Source organism: Malaclemys terrapin, chromosome 3 (genome assembly GCF_027887155.1).
Source record: "Malaclemys terrapin pileata isolate rMalTer1 chromosome 3, rMalTer1.hap1, whole genome shotgun sequence".
Lineage (NCBI taxonomy): Eukaryota > Metazoa > Chordata > Testudines > Emydidae > Malaclemys > Malaclemys terrapin.
The window spans coordinates 76948715-76976628 of record NC_071507.1 but is presented as its reverse complement, the minus strand read 5'-3'; the positions used below and the strand labels follow the sequence as shown (position 1 = coordinate 76976628).

Genomic DNA, 27914 nt, shown 5'->3' with positions numbered 1-27914 from the left:
GAGTTACAAATAACTCTGTTCCCAAGGTGTTCACAACTCTGAGGTTCTACTGTAGATAAGTGGTTTGAAAGGTTGTGGTGGCGAGCCTTGATTGGGGGTCTGATGTGCTAGTTGAGCAGCCGAGATACTTCCCTCTGGCCAGAAAAAGGTTTGACTGATAATATCAGAACAGGAACTTGCTTTTTAGATACCCAAGATCTCTCTTTATCCCACATCCAACTAAGTGAGTGAGACTACCTTAACTTACAAGAAGTGTAAATCTGGAAGATAAGGAAATATTTTTATTTTTCCTGCTTATAATACATCTTGTTTGTATTAAGATAGCTGTTGTATGAGTAATTTCACACAGACATCTCCAAGGAAGAAGAATCTCTAAAGAGGAAAGCAGCTGAAGAGTAAAGTGTGTCTGGAACCTATACCCTCTTACTGTTTCAGTCAAGGGGTATGGACACAAGTGTCCTTCCAGTGAGTTATATTGCCATCAGGCCCTGCAGGTGAAAACACACACATGGCACCACTGTACAACTTTATATGTAAGAAACAGTACTGACAGACCACTTTTCCATTGGAGTTTATTAAAAAACAAACATTTTTACAAATTTCAAAATTAGCAATGTGGCAAGATTATTTGTGTTTCCCACCTTTTGTTCTAGTCACACTTTTTGGTCTCTTTGTTTTCTTTTTCAATGGGGTTGCTTTTTCACCAGCAAATGAATTGTTGGTATATTTTTTTGTATTTTTTAATGAAGTACCAAATCTGTGCTTTGGACCAGAGTTCTTTACGTTGTCTGAACTTTTCTTGTTTTTCTCCTTCTCAACGCAGCGTTTCACTCTAAGCTTTCTTCCCTTCAGTTCAGAGTTGTTTAGTTTCAGAGCAAGATGTACAGCATCTGTATTCTATTAAACCAAACACATTAGTTTTGAAGGTTAACAATTGGACAGACATTACCTATAAAACCAGAAATCTTTTGTATACATTCTGCCTATGCAAAATTATAAAATAGAAATCAGTCTGGATAATAGAGCATATGTATTGTGTTCAGGAACATGAGCAGACCTCTATGCAATACATAGTTACTCTCTGACAAATACTAGCTTTGAAAGCCTGATTCACCAAAACACAGACACTTATATTCCAAGATAGTATTAAACAGAACTTCCCATTGAAAGAGACAGAGTTCCACTTAAAAATCTGACAGCATGAGATGGCCCTATGCAAGGGCAACCAAGGGCCCAGTCCTGACCTCCCCTTTTCCACCTTCAAATCACTCCTTAAAACTCAGTAGTCCACAACTCCTCTTGGGCACAACACTTTGGCCTGGTCTACACTAACCCCCCCAATTCGAACTAAGGTACGCAACTTCAGCTATGTGAATAACGTAGCTGAAGTCGACGTACCTTAGTTGGAACTTATCGCAGTCCAGACGCGGCAGGCAGGCTCCCCTGTCGACTCCGCGTACTCCTCGCGCCAAGCAGGATTACCGGAGTCGACGGGGAGCACTTCTGGGTTCGATTTATCGCATCCAGACAAGACACGATAAATCAAACCCAGAAGTTCGATTGCCTGCCGCCGAACCAGCGCGTAAGTATAGACAAGCCCTTAGTTTGTGTTGTATCTGCTTAATTTACATTAAATGGCTCAGAGAAGCGACATGTCTTCCTACCTGTCTGTAGAGTGCAGTGTATACTACCATTACTGTGTAAAAGTCAAAAACATAACAAGGTTCAGGCAGATCTTCATTTAGTATTTGGAGAACTCCTGGTCTCTCAAAACATTATCTTTCCATACCTCAAACAGAACATAGCCAAACCCTTTGCCAATGCCAGTGTTTTTGTCTCTCACAATTCGCACTGCTACTACATTTCCACATTCAGAAAAGTGTTCTCGCACAGTATCATCTTCAATTTCTGCAAGCAAGAGGAGTCACTGTGGGGTTAGGGTTATGTTAATGAAATAGACACAGCTTTAGGAGTATTACCAAAAACTATGCTATAGTTTAAAATTCATATACACATATTTTAGATGCTTTAGTTAGGCAAATAAATTTGATCTGACAGGAAATTATCTATACATTAACAACAGAGAATACATAAACTAGGACATTTACTTTGAAAAGTGCAGATTAAGCTTTAAGAATCAATAGAACACATCATTAGGCAGAAACAAAGCTTAGGTTAAAATGTCAGTTTATCAAACAATTTACATCTGTGGTTTGAATGGAACTAAAATTAGTATTTTTTAAAACCTGAAACAGCTATTTCACCTTCTATAGCTCTGACTTGTGCTTAAGGGATAATCAGTCTAAATGATAATAGGCCTGATGTGACACTTCTTACAAACATAATATACTTGACTGAAGATGCTCTTGGTATAATGATGCCAGTTAGGTGTGAGATTTTTGAATTGATATAGTTAGTTATACAATCACTAGTGTGGATGCAGTTCAATTAGTACAGGTTATTCTTCTTGCTGTAGAGGAATAAGATATATTGTTCTAAGCTGTTTATGCTAGTATAAATCCATTCACACTAGTGGGAATTGTACTGCTTTAACTATACAGGTAAACTTCAAGGGATATAAAATTTGTGTATGTAGACAAGACTTCAAGCCCAATGTCAGTGCGCTCTGGAAATAATTGAACTGGTTCTTCTGCAGAAGCAACTGAAAAAATATTTTTCTAAGTCTTACTAAACAAACTTTTAAAACAGTTACCAGAACATAATTTTTGCAATCTAGATTTTAAGGCAGGTCAATTTTTAGATCTAAATAACTTGATTGTACTTGTCAAAAAATTCACTCAACAATCAGAACTGAAAATGATGACGTTTTAGCAGCACTAAAGGAGAGCTTACCGTATATAATCGTTTACTAGCCTATTCGTTTATAAGCAAACCCCCCAAAATGGTTAGGTAAAAATAGCAAAAACTGTATGATCCTTTCATAAGCTGACCCTATAGTTCAAGGTTTGGCAAACTTTGGCTCCCAGCCCTTCAGGATAAGCTGCTGGCAGGTTGGAACGTTTTGTTTACTTGAAGCGTTTACAGGCATGGAGCTCCTCAGCTCCCAGTGTCCGCGGTTTGCCGTTCCCAGCCAATTGGAGCAGCAAACCATGGCCACAGGGAGCTGAGGGGCTCCATGTCTGCAGATGCTCCAGGTAAACAAAATGAAAATGTATTAGATATTCAATTCAATGATTCTATAGATTTTAAAATCATCAAATTTTGGTGTAGACCCATTTATAAGCCGACCCCCGCTCTTTGATGCGTCACTTTTTTTACCAAAAATATTCGGCTTATGAACGAGTATATACGGTAATTACCATTTACAGTAACTGAGTTCAAGGTGTCTGTCCTGATGGATGCCCCACTTTAGGTGCACCGTTCGGTCTGCAGAAGCACCATAGCCATCCTTGTGCCCTGAACTTAGGACACATAGGACTGCAACGGACAAACCACCCTTGGTTCGTTCTCTACTGCAAAGTCCCACAGACACGAGACTCCAAAGCAGAGCAGAAGGTGAGCAGGTAGTGGAGCACCCATAAGGATAAAAATTTCAAAACTCCAGTTACTGTGCAAGGTAAGTAACTTCTCCTTCTTCAAATAACGTCCCTATCGTTGCTACACTTCAGCTGACTCCCAAGCAATACTCCGTAGAGGAGCTGGGTGCTTTGAAATAGGATATAAAATTGATTGGAGGTTGGCAGTCCCAAATAAAATATCTGCCTGGGATGCATGCACTAGAGCACAGGGCTCTGAGAATGTGTGGATTGAGGCCCACGTGGCAGCTCTGAAGATTTCTGCAATAGGAATATTCTTTAATATGGAAACGAAGATGGACTGTGATCTGGTGGAACACACTATAACCCTATGAGGACACAGGATATCAGCAGTTTCATGTCAGGAGAACATACAACTAGCAACCCTTTTGGAAAAATCTGTGGGTGGACGTAGGTGTTCCGTTAATTCTGTCTGCAAAAGAAACAAATAATCGAGGAGAGGCCCAAAAGGATCTAGTCCTGTTCAAATAGACTACTAACTCCTGCCTAATGTCCAAGGTGTAAAGGATGGCATTAGTGTTCCCTCTAATTTTTTACAGCCATGTGCGGAATGAATTTTGTTATGTGCACCAATATGGAAGTGGTGTGTGACGCATCACCTTCATATTGGTGCACATAACAAAATTAATTTGGTGGGGGTGGGGCCAAGGAGTTCAGAGCATGGGAGGGGGCTCAGGGCTGAGGCAGAGGGTTGGGGTGCGGAGGTATGAGGGCTCGGGGCTTAATAGGCAGCTGTGCAGCTTCGAGGGAACTTAGGATGGCATCCTCCCTAGACCAATGAAACTGTGTGAGAAAAAACTGGCAGATGAACAGCCTGATATGAAAATCCAAGATGATCTTACATAAAACCAGGGGGAATGTGGTTGGATGGATACCTTGTGTTTAAGGAAAACTTGGGGGGAGAATGTCAGCCATCAAAGCCCTAAAACTCACCATCTCTCCAAGCCGAGGTGATAGCCACCAAGAAAACCATCTTCACGGCTAAGTGTAAGAGTGAACCCGTGGCCAAAGGTTCAAATGGAGGTTTCATCAGAGAAATAAGGACTATGTTCAAATCCCAGCTGGGGTAGGCTCACTGATGTGTGGAAACAGGTTAGATTACCCTACAACTTCTAGGTTCATCAAAGGGTTAGCAAACACTGGAGAATGGAATGCCACAACGTCCAGTAGGCAAACTTAACAGAACTCAGAGAAAGGCCTGCTTTCTTCAAATCAAAAAGGCACTTGCTCTAGGATCTCCAAGAGGGGGAGAGTCGGTAGAACACAGGTGTAACATCTCTTCCATTTCTGCAGGTAAGTTTTTCTGGCTATCATGTGCCAGCAATGCCCCTCTGCCATGTACACTGGCCAAACCGGACAGTCCCTCCGCAAAAGAATAAATAGACACAAACCGGACATCAGGAATGGTAACATACATAAGCCAGTAAGTGAACACTTCAATCTCCCTGGTCATTCTATTACAGATTTAAAAGTCACTATCATTGAACAAAAAAACTTCAGAAACAGACTTCAACGAGAAACAGCAGAACTAAAATTAATTTGCAAATTTAACACCATTAATCTGGGTTTGAATAGGGACTGGGAGTGGCTGGCTCATTACAGAAGCAGCTTTTCCTCTCCTGGAATGGACACCTCCTCATCTATTATTGGGAGTGGACTACATCCACCCTGATTGATTTGGCCCTGTCAACACTGGTTCTCCACTTGCGAAGTAACTCCCTGTTCTCCATGTGTCAGTATATAATGCCTGCATCTGTAACTTTCACTCTATGCATCTGAAGAAGTGAGGTTTTTACCCACGAAAGCTTATGCCCAAATACATGTGTTAGTCTTTAAGGTGCCACCAGACTCCTTGTTGTTTTTGTAGATACAGACTAACACGACTACCCCGATACTTTTTCTAGTTTATTCTTTCCTACTATTCAACAGAACCTCTTGAACCTCTCTGGAACAGGAGAGTTCTATCCCCAGGAGCCAACCAGGTAACAAGCCTTGAGTCATACAGTGTTCAAGTTGGGGTGAAAAATGTTTCCTGAGTCCTGAATGAAAAGGTTGGGTGTTAATGCAAGACTGATAGAATAGTAAGAGCAGAGACGAATTAGGTATACTAACCATACCTGTCCCTGCCAAGTTGGTGCAATTAAGATGATCTTGACTCCATCCTGCTTGATTTTGTTTAAAACTCTGAGGATGAGAGACGTCTGAAGATAGGCATACATTAGGTTCTTCGACCAGAACATGAGAAAGGCATCTTCCAAGGAATGGTGACCTTGACCTCCTCTTGAGCAAAACTTTTTGCCACTACCACCAACAGGAAGTGTGCAGAGATCTATTTCTGGGAAACCCAAAATGAGAAATATCTGTTCTAGTATAGAGTTATTGTGTTCTCACTTGATTCTGAAAGTAGTTTCTGCTGAGATCTTCTGCTATGGTGCTTTGGAGGCCAAGTAAACAAACAGCTTGAAAATCCGGTGGGCTGTCCACCAGTTCCATAACTATAGTTTCTGCACAAAGAGAAGGGGTCTCGCTCGCCCCTGACAACTTATGTAGTACATACTGGCCCTGTGGTCTGTCATTATTAGTACAGATTGTCCTTTGATCATAGGAAGAAAGTGTTGGCAGGCATACTTGACAGCTCTGAGCTCCAGAAAGTTTATATGGAGAGAAGATTCCTGGGCAGTCCCCCTACCCTCAATAGTATGTTCCTGAAGATGAGCCCTGCAGATAAGGCATAAAAGGCATGCACCAAAAACTGATGATGGTGGGAGGTAGAGGGGCAAAGAGGATTTCCAAGCAGACTTTACTTGGATTCTTCCACCAATCGAGAGAGACTAGCATATAGGGAAGAGCTTGTTCAAACTGTGTCTGTTGGGAGAGTAAACCATTCTGAGCCAGACCCGGAAGCAGCATAGATGTAACTAGGCATGTAATGGGACAAAGATGCATGCTGCCATGTGATTGATGAGCTGCGAACAAGACCTGGCAGTTACCTGAGGGCTCACGTGGACTTGCATAATCAAATCTGTCACAGTAAGAAATCTGTCCTCGGGTAGGCAAGCGCTGCACATTGAAGCATGAACTCTATTCATTAAACAGGTAAGAGAGAGGACTTCTTGGTACTGAGCTGAAATCCTAGCATGCCAAATAGAGTTGTAGCTTTTTTGACAGTAGCTTGACTTGGGTGTAAGAGCTTCCTTTGAGTAACCAATCACCACCATAACCAAAAACTCTGAGCCCCCAGTGGGAAAGTAGTACTTTTTATTTGATCTCTTTGAAATTGGAGGTGCAGAAGCTGGGGTTTGCCAAATTATGTTGGCAGGCTCCAGCAATACCTCCTTTATGGGCAAAGCTACTTGATTGGAAGATGGTGTATGAAGAATCCCCAGGTGTCTATGCTGGGTCTCTTGGACTTCTTCCAAGGGGATATGGAGAATGTCAGTGACTCTCTTCATCAAATCTTGAAATTGCTTGAAATCATCTGTGGGTGACCAGGGGGAAAGGAGGGCATAACTGCTTCATCTGGGAAGTACGAAGAAATATCCGTTTGAGGGATAGTCTCTGTATCAGTTCTTTTTGCTTGCTCTTCAAACTCCTCCTCCTGTGGTGGGGATTGATGTGAGGGGAGGGACAGAAGAGTGCTCTTTCTGATCCTCAATTTGAGAGCTAGGTGCTCTGGAGAAATGTTGATGGTAGGCTACCCAAGGATCCAATATGGCTATTAGGGAGGGTCATAAATAAAGGGATGAGGCACCCAAGGTTGGTCATACCAAAAGGGATGTGGAACAGCTCGAGGCTGTCTGTGTCTGAAGGGTCCCTTGAAGAGAAGGTTCCAAGAGAGTCAGGCCTGGACTGATCACAGAAGGAACCTTGGATAGAAATTTGTCAGTCAGAAGAACTGTTGTCTCCACAGTCCGCAGGGGTGATGTGGAGGTGGGAGAAGAGAGGGGGAGACAATGGTGGGGTAGTAGGTTGTCTGTCCATTCCCATGGACACCAGGAAATCAGTTGGTTCCGATGAGTGATTTGTTACTGGGGATAAAGTAGGCTGTGCTACTGGGAGAGTCTTCCGGCACTCAACAATGGAGAGACAGGTTCACTGGAGACTAATAGGTCTCTGGAGAATCTGAATTCCTGCAGTACCAGGTGGATCTGTGTAGAAACTTGATGAGTCTCAGCAGTGGAAACCTGCAGTACCGAGGGTGGTGCAGACTGCGCTGGTACCATAGGTGCTGACTCCATGGGTGCTCTGGAGCTGGTGCGCCCATGGGGAAAAATTAGTGGGTGCTCTGCACCCACCAGCAGCCAAGCTCCCTACCCCACCCCACCTCACCTCCTCCTCCCCTGAGCGCATTGCGTCTCTGCTCCTCTGCCTATCTCCCAGCGTTTGTCACCGCCAAACAGCTGTAGCAAGCTCCAGGAGGGAGGGGGGAGGAGCAGGAACATGGCACACTCAGGGGAGGAGGCGGGGCTGGGGCGGGGATTTGGGGAAGGAGTCAGAATAGGGGCAGGGAGGGGGCGGAGTTGGGGAGGGGACTTTGGGGAAGGGGTTGGAATGGGAGTGGGAGAGGGTGGGGCAGGGGTGGAGTGGGGCCGGGGCCAGAGGGGGGGTCAAGCACCCACCGGCACCAGTAGAAGTCGGAGCCTATGGCTGGTACCAGTTGACTGTGGTACCCAGATCCATCAGTCAGCAATGAGGAAGTAGAGGTTGCAGTCAGTACTGTCTTCCTTGGTGCAGAGTCTCTAGAGTCCCTAGCATCTGGATCATGCTTAGATGGTATCAAGGTATGCTTCAGTACCCTTGTGGTTTAGCTGTACTGAAGGGTTTAGATGTAGAGGGACCCTGGGTTCGGAGGCCACTTGAACCCTTTGTGAGGCCGGAGGTCTCGTCTACAGCAAGTCTCTTAGGGCCATCTTCTTTCTGAGGAGATTTGGAGCTCCTCTTGGCAGATGATTTGGCACTACCACCTGTAGAGCTCTCTTGTGAAGATCTGGAAGGTGATTCAGCTGCAGAGGTCGTTGGGATGCTGTAGTCACTTGAAGGCTGGTGTAGAGGGAGGGTATCTGAGCCTGGGTCTGATGCAGCTCACAGGGGCATTCCATCATGAGAAATCCAAGTTCTCTCTCTGTCTTTCCTGGAAGTCTACAATCCTGAGCTGATTTTGCACTTACACGGCACGTGAGTACCCCCAAGCAGTTGATACAGTTAGGCTGTCACTAACTGGCAAGTGAGGCAATACTTAAACCCTGGGGATTTAGGCATGCCCCATGGAAAAAGGGGAAGGAGAGTTCCTCCAGGAAAGAGAGGGCACAGGAAGAAACTAGAAGCCTCTCAGACACCCCCCCCCCCCAAAAAAAACAAACTGTTAAATCTAATCTATTAGTATTAATTAAACTAAAGATTAACTACACTATAAAGTACAAACTAGGTAGCTAGCTAAATAAACAGGCACCACTAGACACTATGTCTGAGGCCAAGGTGGTTGAGAAGGAACTGAGGGTGGTTTGTCCATCACAGCCCTATATACTCTCAATACAGAGCATGAGGATAGCTAGGGTGCACATGCGGACCAGACGGGTACTGCTACCAAAAATCCCTGATCAAAGATACAAAAGGTGCATGTGCACCTTAAATGGAACACCCACAAGGATGTTACTCAAAAAAGAAGGTGAAAAACAATGTATTTACATTGCTAGAAATTTATAACCACCAATAATTTTGCCATTTCACAGTTAAGTTTTTTTAATATTTAGGTATTTATATATATTACCCTAAATCTTAACAAGTAAGGAAGTATTACTATCAACTTAAGTGTCAATTATTTTACATTTACTGAAAAAATAAAATTATGGAATATTGACTGAATGTGAACATCCATTTAAACTTACCATATGAGAGATTTCCCACAAATATAGACCTCTTATTGTCATGCTAAAAAACAACAAGAAAAACAACAATAAGCTACTAGGTTATAGGCAAATACAGAAAAGTTCTTCTGAAATCATGTATATTACTTACAGAAGTGGCTTTTGAAGCAAGGTCAACTCTGATGTGAAATCCATTGGCAATCTGAGTTCCATTTCTATTGTAGCACAAGAGAAAAAGGAAAGCTCTTAGTACGCAAACAGAAACGGTCAATAAATGACTAAAATGTTTGGTTTACAACCTATCACTGGTTTCAAATATAACATTCTTAACAAAGGCAGTTTAAAAAAAAGTTAAACAAAAGTGCTTTTATTTTGAGTCAGACAATAAACTAAACAATTCATACTTGTAATCTGGCATCCTGTAAATCCATTCTCACAAAATATAATGCTATTAATGAGGAACAAAAATGAAACATACCTTTTAAGAGCTTTAGTGGCAGCACCTTCTTCCTTAAAAACCACATAAGCATTAATATATTTCATATTAGGATGGATCTTATGCCTGAAGAGAAAGACAGAAAGTTTATCCTACTTAAGCAATTCTTATGGTTCTCCCCCCGCACCCTCCAACTCCATGGTCCTATGCACATATCATGCAAGCCTTGATGTAATTTAAGGTAATGACTTCAGTTCTCTTAAATATACAATTAGCCTGGGGATGGTGCCCCAAATAGCAATATCTACCACAGTAGCCAAAGGACCTTTAACACCCCCCCACCCCTTAACAGTCATTTTTCAGAGCCAGTTTCTGCAACTTGCTTGGCATCCTCAACCCCTAATGAAATCCCCGAGAGTTGGAAATTCTTAGTACCTCGCAGGATCTGGTCTTTAGTAAAGAGAAAAACTTGTGTAGTGGCAAGTGATTATCTACAGCAGTAAAACTACTTGTAGGAATTTAAGAAATTTTTATCACAGAAATCATGGAATGCCTATTTTATACTGAGTTTGTGGTTTATTACAACAATCTGTAACCCAATAGCCCTTCTTTTTTGTCCTATGACTGCAGAGTTATTAACAGGTCACTCTACCTTGAATGTGAACGGTCCCTTACAATATGTGCTAACGACTTACACTAAACAATCTGTTCCACCTTGCATTTTGCTGTGACACTGGGAGTTCCTTTCCCAGACCTGAAGAAGAGCTCTGTATGGCTTGAAAGTTTGTGTCTCACACCAACAGAAGTTGTTTCAATAAAAGATACTACCTCACCCACTTTGTCTATTTTATATACACACAGAGTTGATTAAAATTATTTTTAAAGATAAAACCACATAAAATAAAAGATAGGAAGGAAACAATCATGACCAAGTGTAAGTGTGTGTGTGTACATATAACATAAAAAAAAGGTTAAAAAAATTTGTTTCCCCTTTAGCAATAAAATCTGAAACTCAAAGGAAAACCTACTTTATGGCTGCTAACTTTTTGGATAAAGTATCCTCCGCTGGAACCTTCAAAACAAAAAAAGCATTAGCTGAAATGCCTGACTGTGCTTATGAATATATTTCAAATATTTGTGCTTGAAAACTAAGGTAGAGGAAAGTTCAACAGGTATTTCCACCCAAAATAATATAGCTGCTCTATCAGGTAAAATTATTCAAACAGCAATTAGGGGAAATTCCAAGGAAGACATTAAAATGATAAAGAATGAAAATCAGTTGGGTTAGTTTATGTTTTTTGCATTCTAGCATGGTGATTTTAATTTATACACAGCATTGATTTACAATGAAATTGTTAGCTCTGTAAAATGGCCTCTAAATCTGTGTTATGGTACTTCAATCAAAGATTATCTTTAGCAAAACAAGCAACAATATTTCAGACATTTTTCTCCCAAAGAGAACGTGGTTACAATGTAATCAAGTGTTATTATCCGAAGAACAATTTGTGTTGACAGCAAGGTCTACCGCAGAAGCCAGTCGCTGCTCTCAAAAGGCTCAAGTTAAGCATTTCTAAGTCAAGAAATATGGCTAGTGAACTAAAAGATATAAGATTTATGAATGCTATCCTTTAAGATTACACAACTACTTTTATCATATAATGTAAGAGGAAAGAACATACCAAAGAACGGAATCGAATTGATTCTATCTGTCCATATTCTTTAAAAAATGACTTCAGCATCTAAACAGAAATTGCATGTCTTTTCAGTTCATTTTTTCAACCCAGTAACATGAATTATTATTGCTGAATAAGAAAGCATTTTTATTTCACTCATATAAGGTAGGAGGAATTAGGTGACCATTACAACATCCCTTCCAACCCTATAATTTCTATGAATTACTACTATAAGATAGATAAGGAAAAAGGTCAAAATATCTTGTAGTGCTTTTGCTCTATCAAAAGCAAGAAAAATACTGAGTGCAAAAACTGAATTCAGCACTCTGGATGTTTAAATACAAGAAACATCTATAAGATTGTACGAGTATGATCCTTATTTATTTTCTTTAACCATCAAAATTATTCCTTGGGTTCCAAATTCTCTGCAGACTCCAGCTGATGAAAGAAAAAGAAGCTGGTCTGAATTTAGCTTCTCTCGGCCAGGGCCGGCTTTAGGCTGATTCGCCCAATTCCCTGGAATCGGGCCCTGCGCCTTAGGCGCCTTTTTAATTTTTTTTATATATTCACTCTAATTTAAGGTTTTGCGTGCCAGTAATACATTTTAATGTTTTTAGAAGGTCTCTTCCTATAAGTCTATAATATATAACTAAACTATTGTTGTATGTAAAGTAAATAAGGTTTTTAAAATGTTTAAGAAGCTTCATTTAAAATTAAATTAAAATGCAGAGCTCCCCGGCCCAGTGGCCAGGACCCAGGCAGTGGAGTGCCACTGAAAATCAGCTCACGTGCCACCTTCGGCACGTGTGCCATAGGTTGCCTACCCCTGCACTATGTTGTATTTATATATATATAAATAAACCTTATTTACTTTATATACAACAATAGTTTAGTTATATATTATAGACTTATAGGAAGAGACCTTCTAAAAACATTAAAATGTATTACTGGCACGCAAAACCTTAAATTAGAGTGAATAAATGAAGACTCGGCACACCACTTCTGAAAGGTTGCCGACCCCTGTAATAGAGTAACCTATTTAATCCTAATTTCCCCTATTTCTGTGGTACTGGTGGTAAAGAAGCAAAACATGTATCAATTTAAAATATCCACAATTTGTTAGAAGTAACAGTGGAAGATTGTATATTTAGGAAAAAAACTAGACAACCAGTGAGTATACAATATAACTATATATAGGAAAATGCAGATATATATTCTTCTTTTAAGTCTTTTCTGTAAGAGAAGTATCTATGGTCCAGAAAATGACCATTTGGTTAATTGAGGGGCACTTGTACAATCATGGGCAAGCCAAAACTCATATCTAACTAGTAGCTGTAGTTTTTAATATAACCCACTTATCTCTGGAATTAGCTTAGACTCTACTTTCTAGATTGAATATGAAGAGTAAAGTTTAAATTTTCTATCTTGCCAGAGTTATTTTGGGACTATTCCCTTATTAGACTTGAACAATTAAGGATCAAATTTTACCCTTAGATGCAGGCTCACCAATCACAAAGTCTTCAAAGGAAGCCATTTATATGCACCTAAGGACAGAATTTGCCCCTCAGTAACTAGTGTAAAAGTATCACCAAGACCATTCATTTATTAAAAAGACACCGTCAATTTGAAGTTTTTCTGAAAATGACTAATTGTTTTAAATGTCTAGTTTCTGATAAAGCATCCTGTAAATGATATGCTCTGATTTTAATGTTTCCTTACAAAAACTGTAGGTCTTTCTGATCCTCATTAACATTTATAAGGATTTTTTCAGCAAGGGAGAAATTCATTAACTATACAGGGAAGCAGGGTAATTATATACAAAGTGGTGCCAAATGCACAAAGTACATGAAGATATTTTCTCTCTAGCATCTCTCAGTCATAAGTGTCAGTTTTCAGACAACTGTCCTTTTCAAGTTGAGAGAGTACCTTTAAACCAAGACCTGCTGTGGCTCCCTTTAGCCCACAGAAAACTATTCACTTACCTGTACAGTACAGCTGATAGGTAAATTCCCAACAAACACAGTTCTCTGATTCTTTAGCATCTCCTCAGCTTCGTTAATTTGACTTTTCTTCTTGCACTGTTTTACATCAATTTCATTAGCTGAACTAGCCAGGCTTTTGGTGACAGCTTGAGATGCTCTATTTTTTAGCTTCTGTTTGACCTTGATCCCTTTTTCTTCCTCTTTTTCATCTGCCTGTTCCAATGCACACTCTCTTTGGCACAAGTGAAAAACACAACCAGATTGTTATGAAAAGCTTTAATTTTTTTCAGTCACAAAAGGGAAGTTCTTCATTGTAATTGTTCTTAAATTGTATTTATAAATTAAATTGTACAGGTGCAATGACAAGACAACTTCCATTTTTAATGGAAGGATTGAAATGTTATATACATTAAGTAAAAATCCTGACCATAACACTGAAAGGACTTATTTACCGGTGTATTGAGTGGTCATTATTGCCATTTGATAGGTGTGACTGAGTAGATAGCAAAAGTAAATCAATCTGATGCAGATTAAAATTTTAAAAGCAATTCAATTATTTTACCTAAATTAAGACTAAAAGTGAGTTGTTGTCTTTCTAACATTCAAGGCACACACAATCTGTTGGGGAAGTTCTCTGTCTACATGCTACTAGATCTCGGTCTATCCAAGACAGATGCCAAAAAAGTTATGTGAACAATAACTGACACCTATTCAGTTTTAAAAGCAGCCTCTCAAATGTTATGGATGACGTAAGCAGAAACAGCAAATGTAAGACTGCAGATTTGGATATGGAGGCTGTCAGTTAAAGATGCAACAGATGTATCAGAGAGCATACACAGTGGTAACCTTATTTCCAAATGCTGGAACTGAGCGAATTTCATTGTCAACAGGCTAATACAAAGAATAACTTTTTCATCACTGGAATGGTAGTACCTCGCTCACACATACATTTCTAAGGGAATAGACAACATAACAGAGGGTTGCTCTAACAGCAAACTTGCCTCTTGGGTAATGGGATTGCTAAGAGAAGAAAGTCACAGACAGGCTGCTCATCTACCAGCACATCTCCTCTTTGGGATTTAGGTTTCTTTCTTGTATAATGCAGACTGTAACCTTAGGGAACACACCTCCTGCAAGAGGACACCTTAGTCTATGTCTCTCAGGGTAGGGGATTAATGTTCCAGACAGTCTCTGTCCTTAACTCGCAAAGGGTGAGGGATTTTATTCCCTATTGGGACAGTCTGTATGAAATTATCCATAGTCCCTTTAAAGTCAAGATTAGAAATAGTAAAACAGAACAAATAAGCCTTTTATTCTCTGATGTAACTATAACAGCAAGATTTTGACCTATCTATGTGAGGCTAAGCTGCATCATATTTTAAAAATGTGTTCACGTACCTGTTTGCCAACCTTTTCTCTGCTATAGACAATTTGTTCTTTTTGGCTTTCTTCAGTTTTATAGGAGGTTCTCGTTTAGTAGATGAGCTCTGATCTTCTGTTGCCCTTTCCACTTCTGTATGCTTTCGTTTCTTATTCGCCTTAAAAAAAATTGTATGGTGTATAAAAGTTTATTTCTTTAATATATGACCTGTTACAAAACAGAAAAGCTATTACATAGCTTCATTTTATATGACACGCTGAAAAGCAATTTCAATGTTTTCTACCACGTGATCAACACCGACAGAATATTTTATATGACATCCAAGTATATTCAATAACGAAATACTTAAGTACACAGAAGAATCTTCGTTTTTATTTTATTTTATTTTAACTGAAGTCTTGGAGGACATCCAAAATGTTGATGTAATCAAGGGTTCTTAAATTTAAATAAAAATGCCTGCAGTCTTGCAGCACAGAGATTAATTCAGAACAAGAGTACCCTCTAGAGTACAAAGGTCTCTTTAGTACAACTGTTTTTACCAGCAAGAAAAAGGTGAAGATCAAAACTATTCAATCAAGATAAAATTTAAGTAAACTTTTAGAAGTTTTCATGAACTTCTGGTAGATCATTTCTAAGTTGGCCATTTCGGTGGCACAGACAGATAGTTCTGACAGATACTCAAGATGAGGTTTGAAAGTGATCTCTCAAACTCCCACACCCCAGACCACTGGAGACAGTGATTTCATGAAGGGTCAGGCTCAGTTTGTAAGAGTATGATGTGACCCACACTTTTCTTGGGGCCAAATCCTTCCTTTACATACTGTAAAGTATAAATCAGGGCAGATTCATGGATAAGAGATCACTGAGAAACTGTATCTCATGCTCCTTGGAGACAAGAGAAGAAAAGTGCTATGTTGGCCCAAGTCTGTCACAAAACCGCTTAAACAGTTCTGATGAAGCTGACGTAGGTATTTTAAAAAGCCTTTTTGTTCAACAAGTCTGCAATGTTAACTGATTTTTCTCAATTTGCATAGGATCATAAATAAAAATAATACTGGCAAACATGGAAGAATGTTAATGTGCTGTGCATCCACATATTATTCCCCGAATGATTGTTTTAAAGAAAAAAAAAGTCCATGTCAGAAATAAAGACATTACTCCCATCTTAAGATAAAGCAAAGTCATTAAACTGTCATCACTCAGTCTCTGTAATACATGCATGAGCAGACAAAAGTAAAAATGGCATCACTTCTACAGCTTGGTAGATAAAGTATTGTTGTTTCTGTGACAATTCAATCTAGATGTAGTAATAGTGCCAATATTACTGCAAAGGTTAGATTATACATTAGCTTACAATTGGATTGGAGAACCCATAAAGTTTATAAACCATCTTGGTTTTGGGGTAAAAACACTGGAAGAAATGAACATAGCCATTATAATTTCTTGCACTGTATATGTAAGCAGGATTCTTACCTCCTCTGATTAATTAAATGCTGCCAACTATTTTAATTTTTATATTTTATGTTCATTTTCCTTTTAAAAAGTTGACAAAAGTTTTTCCTATGAATTTGTCATCTCCCATTTTTTTTTTTAAAAATAAACTAAAACGTTTAAAAATTACTTAACTGCTATTTATTGCATAACTATTTTCAAATTCAACTGAAACTGAAGATATGTAGCAAATGCTAAATTAAGAAAGGATCTGAAAACAAGCAAAACTGATCATATTGTGCATTGACAGTACGTCTAATATAACTTCTAAACCTTAATGATTTGATTCAGTAGGGAAAATTTTTCAATGGACAACAATCTGGATGTATCATACACCAATCAAAAGCTCATAATGCATAGATATCAAAAAAGAGTCAAAGGTTTTTCAAATCACTCACCTGATGATCATCTGACAACAAACCAGAAGCCAGTTTGCTTACTTTCTACAAGTCATCTGAATGCGAGTTGTCTTACAATGCTATTAAGGGCAGAAATTGCTGTTTAGCAAGTAGTTTTCTGTAATTCTTTCATTCCATTTTCTTCTTTTTGTGGAAATAAAATAAAATTTGATCTTCTATACAAGTTCTATAACAGCTTGTAAATAATTAATGAGGAAACAGTAAGATACCACAACTACCCCTGCACTGGCCAAACATATTAACATTCAGGATGATGAAATGAGGAAATATGATGGCATGCAGAATAACCACAACAGTGTATTAGTTACACTCCATCATATGCCAGGCCTTTAGCTAGTTTTAAATACAAAAGCCCAACATATTGTCTTTTATTAATCTAATAATCAGATATAGTTAACTCCGTGAAGCTAAGGGCACTTGCTGGTCTTTAATGAACTGACAAAGGACCTGTAAGGAGTGCTTCATCACTATTATATCTATATGTTTAAAATATTTGTTCCCTCTACCCATTTATGTGTACTGTTTTGTTTGTTTTTATTTTGGGACTCAAGATGAAGAAGACATTATTAGTCATAGACTTTAAGGTCAGAAGGGACCATTATGATCATCTGGTCTGACCTCCCGCATGATGCAGGCCACAAAGCCGTCCCTACCCTTTCCCTTGACTCTGCTGTTGGTCCCCAAATCCTGTGGCTTAGAGACTTCAATTAGCAGAGAATCCTCCTGCTAGCGACCCCTGCCCCATGCTGCGGAGGAAGGTGAAAAACCTCCAGGGTCTCTGCCAATCTACCCTGGAGGAAAATTCCTTCCCGACCCCAAATATGGCGATCAGTAAAACCCCGAGCACGTAGGCAAGATTCTCCAGCCTGACGCTCATTAGCCATTATACTATTTACCTGCCATGGCACGCTGTTCCTTTGACTAAAATCATGTTATCCCATTAAACCATTCCCTCCATAAACTTATCTAGCTTAATCTTAAAACCAGACAGGTCCTTCGCCCCCACCGTTTCCCTCGGAAGGCTGTTCCAATATTTCACCCCTCTGACGGTCAGAAACCTTCGTCTAATTACAAGCCTAAACTTCCCCACGGCCAGTTTATATCCATTCGTTCTCGTGTCCACATTAGTACTGAGCTGGAATAATTCCTCTCCCTCCCTGGTATTTATCCCTCTGATATATTTAAAGAGAGCAATCATATCCCCCCTCAGCCTTCGTTTGGTCAGGCTAAACAACCCGAGCTCCTCTAGTCTCTTTTCATACGACAGGTTTTCCATTCCTCTGATCATCCTAGTGGCCCTTCTCTGTACCCGTTCCAGTTTGAGTTCATCTTTTTTAAACATGGGAGACCAGAACTGCACACAGTACTCCAAATGAGGTCTCACCAGCGCCTTGTACAACGGAAGCAGCACCTCCTTATCCCTACTAGATATACCTCGCCTAATGCATCCCAAGACCGCATTGGCTTTTTTCACCGCCACGTCACATTGTCGACTCATAGTCATCCTGCGGTCTACAAGGACCCCGAGGTCTTTCTCCTCCTCCGTTACTTCTAACCAATGCGGCCCCAGCTTGTAACTAAAATTGTTGTTAGTCATCCCTAAATGCATCACCTTACACTTTTCACTATTAAATTTCATCCTATTTCTGATACTCCAATTCACAAGGTCATTCAAGTCTCCCTGCAGAATATTCCTATCCTCCTCCGAATTGGCAATACCTCCCAGCTTTGTGTCATCCGCAAACTTTATCAGCCCACTCCTACAATTGGTTCCGAGGTCAGTAATAAATAGATTAAATAAAATGGGTCCCAAAACCGAACCTTGAGGAACTCCACTGGTGACCTCCCTCCAACCTGACAGTTCACCCTTCAATACGACCCGCTGCAGTCTCCCCATTAACCAGTTCCTTATCCACCTCTGGATTTTCATATCGATCCCCATCTTTTCCAGTTTAACCAGCAATTCCTCGTGCGGTACAGTATCAAACGCTTTACTGAAATCAAGGTATATTAGGTCCACCGCATTTCCCCTATCTAATAAGTCTGTTACTTTCTCGAAGAAGGAGATCAGATTGGTTTGGCACGATCTGCCTTTGGTAAAACCATGTTGTGATTTGTCGCAATTGCCATTGACCTCAAGGCCCTCAACTACTTTCTCCTTCAGAATTTTCTCCAGGACCTTGCACACTACAGATGTTAAACTAACAGGCCTGTAGTTACCCGGGTCACTTTTTTTCCCCTCTCTTGAAAATAGGAACCACATTAGCTATTCTCCAGTCTAATGGAACAACCCCTGAGTTTACAGATTCATTAAAAATTATCGCTAAGGGGCCTGCTATTTCTCGCGCCAATTCCTTCAATATTCTCGGATGCAGATCATCCAGTCCGCCCGACTTAGTCCCATTAAGGTGTTCAAGTTTGGTTTCTACCTCGGATACGGTAATCCCCCCCTCCTGTATCCCCCTCTGTCACGCTGCTATTATTCCTAATCCCTTCATTGGCCTCATTGAACACCGATGCAAAATATTCGTTTAGATATTGTGCCATGCCTAGATTATCCTTAATCTCCACTCCAGCTATAGTATTCAGCGGTTCCACTTCTTCTTTCTTTGCTTTCTTCCTATTTATATGGCTGTAAAACCTTGCTTCCCCTGTGGGAACAGAAGATATATATGGAAAGCTGCCACTACCTCCTTCAACTGTCAGACAAGTTAGTTTTCTGATATATGGATTTTATTTATATTCACTGTCTTCATCAGACGAGGAGCACTAGTCAGACACTTGAAAACTGCAAGTTAGATCCCAGCATTCCAAGAAGTTTTCAATAGAATCTGCCTGGTCTAAAGGCAAAACCAAAACCATTTCTTATGAGAAGGGTCATTAATTTACAATGAAGTAACAATATATATATAAAAAAGTTACTTACTCTTGGCACAGCAACAAACACTGGCTGTGTTTCAGACTCAGAAGCATTAAAAAGATGTGCCAGGGGGTGTGGTCTGCATGTTGTGAACTTATTTTGAAACAAACTGTTGACCACTTGTCCAATGACATAGTCTTCAGATGATGCACCTGCTTCATTTCTCTCACATTCATTGCTATTAAAAGAAGGAGAAGAAATTGTTCATCTGCTGTCGTTCAATACTGCTAAAGGGCTCAGTGTCGCCAATACTAGTCTAACTTTAGGTTTTAGGAAGTGCAACAGATTTAGAGAACCAACTCCAATATTTTCAGGAAAAGAAATCACTTGCACACTTATAATTCTAACCATTTCCTAAAACAATACAGGTAAATTTTCAAAACGTTGCATGAGGAAATAACCACTATAGCCAATAACTTTAAGTGGAGTCATGTGGCTAAAACACTTTCCAACTGTTCAAAAGTTTAAGGGAAACTATTTTGTAAATTAAAGCATCAGTTATCTCAAAGACACTGGACCGTGTGTTAAAAGCAGCAAAAATGTAAAAGAAATTAAACTTAGTGCTGAATTTCTTAAGATAAATAACAATCTTGTAGATGAGGAAATTAATTGAAGAAAAAAATTAAGAGCTAAGCAACTATATCTTGAATGACATTATGACAGGGGAGCAGAGTGGGCATAACTGTTCATAAATACGTGGATGTATCAATAATACAGGAAGTGGAAGCATTAACAATACTTCACTTTTCTATAAACCTTTCAGTTAAAAGGTATTTGCAAATAGCATTAGAAACAAGAAGCCTGCCAAACAATCGGAGGGGCCATCAAGGATAAAGGCACTACAGGAGCACTCAAAGACGATAATGGCATTGCGGAGAAGCTAAATGAATTATTTGCACTGGTGTTCACTGTAGAGGATCTGAGGGAGATTCCCATACCTAAGCCATTCTTTTTTAGAAGACAAATCTGAGGAACTATCTATGACGTTGCACCCATAATGTTTTATGATGACAATATGCTTATGAATGTATATATGACATAACTGGAATATGTTTTATGCTATATATGCCATGTAACAAATCTATGTAAAGGTTATGATCTACTGAATATATTCATCCTATTTGTATGCATGTGTCATTAGTGTATTCGAAGTTATGAATATTGGCTGTATACTTGTTTGATTTTAAATAGCCTTAGTAAGGCATTTGGTCAGCTTCTTTAGAAAGGAATTTGCAAAGTTAAGTGCCCAATCAAGAAGCACCTAACAGACAATGGATCTTGGAAGGCTCCAATCCACATAAGAAGTCTACATGAGGACGTTCAAGGTAGCATGAGAAACATGGCTGCTACCTGTAAGTTCTGAGTCATGCATGGACATGTGACTTGACCATGTGACTCTAAAACTTCATCTTGTAGCTGGTATTCTACACAGGGGAAAGGAGGGATATCCACCCACAAGAGAAAGTCTATTTAAACCCTTGGGAGACCCATCCATTTTGTCTTCAGCTGGCTCAAGAGATAGCAGCTCCATCCCAAAGGATACCTAAAAGAAACTGGAACAAAGGACAGTAACCACAGGGGGTATGAGTGATTGCAGGACCCAGACTAGAAGGAGAGGAGTCTACACCTCTGAGGGTGAGGTTTTATCTGTATTCAGTTTTCTTACTGTATTAGGCATAGACTTGCGTGTTTTATTTTATTTTACTTGGTAATTCACTTTGTTCAGTCTGTTACTACTTGGAACCACTTAAATCCTACTTTCTGTATTTAATAAAATCACGGTTTACTTATTATTTAACCCAGAGTATGCATTGATACCGGGGTGGGGGGAGTGGCAAACAGCTGTGCATGTCTATCAGTGTTATAGAGGGTGAACAATTTATGAGTTTACCCTGTATACGCTTTATACAGCATAAAACGGATTTATTTCGGGTTTGGACCCCATTGGGAGTTGGGCAGGAACTCTTAAGCTGCTTTCAGTTAAGCATGCAGTTTGTGGGACGTGGTTCAGACCTGGGTCTGTGTTTGGGGCCAACAAGCGTGTCTGGCACATCCAGGCAGGGCTCTGGAGTCACAAGCTGACAGGGAAAGCAGTGGCAGAAGTAGCCTTGGCACATCAGCTGACAGCCCCAAGGGGGTTTCTGTGATCCAACCCTTCACACTGTCCCAGATTGATGTGTCAGTAGAGGAGGTTTTGAAACAAATTCATAAATTAATCAGTAATAAGTCACCAGGACCAGACAGTATTTACCAGAATTCTAAAGGAACTCAAATATGACACTGCAGAACTACTAACTGTGATATGCAACCTATCGCTTAAATCAGCCTCTGTACCAGATGACTGGAGAATGGCTAATGTAACACCAATTTTCAAAAAAACCTCCCAAGGTAATCCTGGCAATTACAGGCTGGTAAGCCTAACTTCAGTACCAGGCAACTTGTCTGAAACTACTGGATAGTAAAGAACAGAATTATCACACACATAGATAAACACAATATGTTGGGGAAAAGTCAACACAGCTTTTGTAAAGGGAAATCATGCCTCACCAATCTATTAGAATTCTTTGAGGGAGTCAACAAACATGTGGACAAGGGTGATCCAATGGATAAAGTTTACTTTCAGAAAGCTTTGACTAGGTCCCTCACCAAAGCCTGTTAAGCAAAGCAAGCAGCCATGGAATAAGAGGGAAGGTCCTTTCATGGATCAGTAACTGGTTAAAAAAATAGGAAACAAAGGATAGAAATAAGTAGTCAGTTTTCAGTGAAGGGAGGTAAATAGTGGGGTCCCCCGTGCTGTTCAACACATTCATAAATGATCTGGAAAAGAGGGTGAACAGTGAGGTGGCAAAGTTTGCAGACAATACAAAATTACTCCAAGTAGTCAAGTCCAAAGCTGACTGCAAAGAATTACAAGGGGATCTCACTAAACTGGGTGACTAGGCAACAAAATGGCAGATGAAATTCAATGCTGATAAATGCAAAGTAATGCTCATTGGAAAACATAATCCCAACTATACATACAAAATGATGGAGTCTAAATTAGCTGTTACCACTTAACACAGAGATCCTGGAGTTAAGATGGATAATTGAGGCCATGGTTTCAGACAATGTGCGGTGGCAGCCAAAAATACTAACAGAATTCAGAACCATTAGAAAAGGGATAGATAATAAGACAGAAAATATCATAAAGCCACTGTATAAATCCCAAATCTTGAAGACTATTTGTAGTTCTGATTATTCTATCTCAAAATAGATAAAAAGAACTGGAAAAAGTACAGAGAAGGTCAACAAACATTATTAGAGGTATGGAACAACTTCCATATGAGGAGAGACTAAAATGTTTGTTTATCTTAGAAATGAGATGACTAAGGGGGGATATGACAGAGGTCTATAAAATCATGAATGGTGTACAGAAAGCCAATAGGAAAGTGTTATTTACCTCTCTTCACACAATACAAAAACCAGAAGTCATCTAATGAAAACAACAGACTTAAAACAAACATAAGGAAGTACTTCACACAATGCATCTGTGGAACTGGTTGCTAGGGGATGTTGCCAAGGCCAAAAGTATAACTGTATTTAAAAAAAGAATTAGAAAAATTCATGGCAGATAGATTCATCAATGGCTATTAGCCAAGATGGTCAGGGATGCAATCCCCTAAACCTCTGACTGCCAGCAGGTCAATTGAACAACATTAGATGGATCACTCAATGATAGCCCTGTTCTAGTCACCCTGGCATCTGGCATCAGCCACTGTTGGAAGCCAGGATCTTGGGCAAGATGAATGGCCATACTGAGACTGACCAATAGTCCTTTTGTTATGTTCTCATGGGTATAGCTACAAATGTCCACTAACGTGTCAGAGTGGATAAGGTTTTTGTTATGTTGGTGAGAGACAAGCCTTCAAACTTAGCAGAGCTCGTCTACCTCACCCACCTTGTTTCTCTCATATCCTGGGACCCATATTAGCTACAACATGCAAATACTAAGGAGTCAATCCACACTAGAGTTTATCTTGTAGCACAGAGCTCCCTAAATCCAGTGGATTTAGTTACTTGATAATGGCCCTTTACAATGGAAAACCTTGGGTGCCATAGAGATGCAGTAGAGGCTCCTAACCACCCTCCTCTTGGCCTCTCTAGCACAGGGAACATGGCCGGAGGATCCCTGGCAGCAGCAATGTCCCATTGGCAACTGCTACAAGAGAACAATCTAAGATCAGTTCTAACTTGCAGCAAGGGCATGAAACAAGACTGACACCTGGGTAGCCCCACAATCAGGTGGCTGTAAAAGCACTTTAAAGTCAACTCTGCATTCTTGTAGAGTATGTAGGCTATATTGTACAATTTTCCAAGGCTCATCTTTTCTTTGTGCTTACTATCTCTCTATACACAGCTAGCAGATTATATCTTTAGATGACAGTTGAAGTCATATACTATAGTTAGACTTAGCAGAATTTGATTTTTTTTCCTGTACATAATTGGTAGGGTGACTAGATGTCCCGATTTTTGGGTCTTTTTCTTATATAGGCTCCTATTACCCCCCACTCCCATCCCAATTTTTCACACTTGCTGTCTGGTCACCCTAATAATTTGACACGTTTACTGTCAGGTGTTTTATTTTTTTCCAGATCTATTTAAATTTTCAGTTGTGCAAAATTACAGTGGGGCTTTGAGACTTACTGAGTGACAGCACCCTGCACAATACGGGGGGGGGGGGCATGAAAGGGAGCCCGGGGCTTTGCAGGGACCATCTGTGTGCTTTTGACGTGATCAAGACCTGTATGACAAACGCAGGACGAAGCCGTGTCACTCCGGGCACGCTGCGGCGCGGTGCCCGCTCCTCGTGCCAACGCGGGACGCCCCCTGCAGGCGGGATCCCCCCCCCGGGTATGAGCAGCGCGCGGGTCCTTGGACTTCTCCTCCCCAGGCCTGGGAGGGGTGACGCGCCATCCCCTCACCCCGCTACCGGGCAGGAGGCAGCAGACAAAGGGCGGGCCCCTTCCTCCAGCACCCACAGGCGAGGCTGGGCGGGACTGGGGGCACCGGGATCCCCGCTCCCGCGGCGAGCACCGGCCTTTCCAGCTCGCTCCCCCCTAGCTGCTTTGCCGCGGCCTCGGACCCGGAGCGCACGCGCGGGGCGGGGGCGACGGTTGAGAAGGGGCGGGTGCCGCGCGCTCTTACCCTGCTCCGCGCGGCGCGGGCCTTGGCGCTTTCGCTGCTTTAGAAGTTTTCATCTGGGTGGGCGGGGGGAGCTCAGTGTAGCCCGACCTCGCTTCGGGAAGCGCCGCGACAAGCGAGCAGCAGAGCGGAGCGCACGACCAGTCCCAGCCCCTCGATATCACGTCACTTCCGGCGTTGCCGCTCCTGGCGGCTCTGGGTGAGGCTCAAGCGCCCCGCGCGGAGAGCGAAAGCGAGGCTGTTATGGGCGTGAGCCAACAGGCTTCCCAAAGGTCCCGCCCCGGGGGTGGAGCCGCGCGCCTACATGGGCACCGCCCCCCAAAGCTCAGACCCCGGCCCGGGATGTTTCTGCTCCGAGCCCCTGGTGCCCCAGTCTGCCCGCCCAATGCCTTCGTACGGCGCTGTCAGGGCTGCTGCGCCAGCGGCCCCCTTGCCGCGGGGAGTGGAGGCCACCTGCCCGGAGGGTGCCTGGCACTCCGCAGCGCACGGGGCTCGTGCCCCTGCCCGTGGGAAGCGTTGCCGCGTCCGTGGGCTGCCCTGACCAGAGCAGGGTCCCCGCCTCACCCGTCGGGGGCCGTTCGCTTGAGCAGAGACACACGGCGGGGAGACCCGCCTCTCACTCCCTGTCTCTGGACAGCGCAGCGCCCGGCCCGTGCAGCACCACAGCAGCGGATGAGAGGGCGCAGGGTACGCGTGGGTCTGTCCGTTAGAGCAGCCTGCGGGAGAGCCGGGTGTTGTATCAACCAGGGAAGGGACTAACAAGCTTCAACAGGACTTTATTTTTACAGTGGAAACCTCTTTACCAAGCTGCTGCTGTTGCACCCTCCAGAGCTCTAGCTCAGCCTCTTCAACTCCTCCCCCTCCTTCCTATTTCCTGTCCTTTCAGACTCCCAACAGCCAGTGCTCCCAGTTCTAATACGCACATGCAGCAGCTAAACACCACATTCCCTTGTCTCTTAAGAAACTTTCCAAATTAAAATAAATGTTGTTCTAACCACAGGCACAAATATGAAACAAGACACTATACTATTGGCAGAAATATTACATTGAAAACACTGTAGATACTACATAACATAGTCTCTAGTCCAGGCAGGTAGTCATCTGAGTCTGACAGGCAATCTCTCAAGCAGCGGTTCCAGTGCAATGTGTTGCTTCTACGGTGAAGTCATCCAATGCAGACTGGGTGTTAGCATAATCTCCTCTTGGTGCATAGGCAGGTGCAAGATAAGACGCATTCCATACGCGCCCATCAGAAAGTCAATAGGTGTAAGGTCCCTTCTTCTCTATAAGTTTAAGAGGGGCTGTGAATTTATGGTCCCCTTTGTGTAAGATTCCAGGTTTTCGTATTCTAACAAAGGAACCACACTCAAACTTTGGTTCCTTAGCACCCCGCCGCTTGTCTGTGAAAGCCTTAGACTTTGCTTGGTTCTGTTCAACTGTTTTTCTCACATCCTCATTTGGGGCATTAGGTCGTGCCTTTAACAATCCAGCAATGTTCAGTTTAGTATTCATTTGTTTCCCATGCAGTAACTCTGCGGGTGATCTTTGCGTTGTGGCATATAGCCCGATATGCTTGCAAGAAATCAGTAGTGAAGGGTATCCACAATCGCTCTTCCAGTTTAGCTGTTTGCAAATTCTCTTTCAAACTTCTGTTAAACTGTACAATTTCCCCATGGGCTTGAGGGTAATATAGGGATGACCTTCTGTGTAAAATGTTCTGCTCTGCTAGAAAAGTTTCAAACTCCAGGGAAGTAAATTGATTAGCATTATCTGAAACCAGTTCTTTGGGGTCACCTTCCCTGCTAAAAACCAAAGAGAGGAACTTAATTACTGTAGCAGAAGAGATTTGTGATGTAAACACTACCTCAGGCCATTTACTGAAATAGTCTATTAAAGTGATGGCATACTGACAGTCAATTGGAGCAGTATCAAAGGGTCCTACAATGTCAATCGCTACTTTTTCCCATGCAGATTCACGAAGAGGAACAGGTTGTAATGGAGGGGTACATGTCACTGCTGTCTTGTCATGCATTTGGCAAGTGACGCAGGATTTTATGAGTGCTTCAGTTTGAGAGTCCATCCCTGGCCATAATTTCTGTTGTACAGGCATCACATTATTCTGCATTTTAACTTTATGCAGAAACCCATAAGCACAGCTGAGTTTCTCCTCAACTGGTATTGGGTCCCAGCTGAAACTGGTGTGTGTAACGCAAGAGTGCTTTGCTGAGGAAGATCAATTTGTCCATTAACTACCCTGAGATTTAAAGCAGCCAATAACTCTCTGCCAAGGATAGGAGTGCCTTTGTGGACAATGTAGAATCACTAAAAGTAACTATTGCTGGCAGGCAGCCATGTACTGGAATATGGTTTTTCAAATAGCACACCAACTGAAGTTTGGGTTCAGTAAGAGGCACATCTTTAAAGTAATGTAAATAGATGGAATCAGGTAATATAGATACTGCTGAGCCAGTGTCCAACATTAGCTGAATAGGGTGTGATTTGCCTGAGGGTATGGCAGAAATGTTTACAGGGCACTTTATCTGTTTTGGAATACCTGCAGTGGTGGTTTTGTCCATGCTCAGCACAGTAACATCTGGTATTGTAACTGCATGCACCTGTTGATTGAACTGGCTACTGCGACATACTTTAGCAAAATGTCCAATCTTTTTGCAATGACTGCACTGAGCTACTTTTGCTGGACATCCTGTGTAGCTTGCAAGATGTTGTGGGGATCCAAAGCGAAAGCAGGTGTCAGAGGGGTAGCCGTGTTAGTCTGAATCTCTAAAAAGCAACGGAGGGTCCTGTGGCACCTTTAAGACTAACAGAAGTACTGGAGCATAAGCTTTCGTGCGTCTGATGAAGTGGGCATTCACTCACTGTTGCTTTTTACAGCGAAAGCATGCTTTCACTGTATTTTGCATTTGCTGATTCAGTTGCTTTTCATTAGTTTTCCTCTTGCAATTGTTTGTCTGCAGCGATAGTGAACTTTTCTGCAAAGGAGTTACAGTCT

At 41.5% G+C, this 27914-nt stretch overlaps 1 protein-coding gene across 4 annotated transcripts; it reads right to left on the bottom strand.

Annotated features, from left to right (window-relative positions):
• Positions 1 to 555: 555 nt before the first annotated feature.
• On the bottom strand, positions 556 to 25079 carry RBM34 (RNA binding motif protein 34). Of its 4 annotated transcripts, none has more exons than XM_054021293.1 (11): positions 24908 to 25079; positions 19730 to 19901; positions 14911 to 15050; positions 13513 to 13744; positions 11537 to 11596; positions 10886 to 10929; positions 9900 to 9983; positions 9573 to 9636; positions 9443 to 9485; positions 1790 to 1908; positions 556 to 897 (listed from the first exon to the last, which is right to left on the bottom strand). In XM_054021293.1, exons 1-11 carry the CDS (start codon positions 24958 to 24960, stop codon positions 625 to 627), a joined length of 1284 nt encoding a protein of 427 aa, XP_053877268.1. In that variant the 5' UTR covers positions 24961 to 25079; the 3' UTR covers positions 556 to 624. The 4 variants fall into 4 exon arrangements, 3 of the variants coding, with proteins under 3 accessions (XP_053877268.1, XP_053877266.1, XP_053877267.1); XR_008444231.1 differs by having other exon boundaries at positions 808 to 897; positions 9900 to 9931; positions 24908 to 25060; XM_054021291.1 differs by lacking the exon at positions 1790 to 1908 and having other exon boundaries at positions 9900 to 9931; positions 24908 to 25060.
• Positions 25080 to 27914: the final 2835 nt, after the last annotated feature.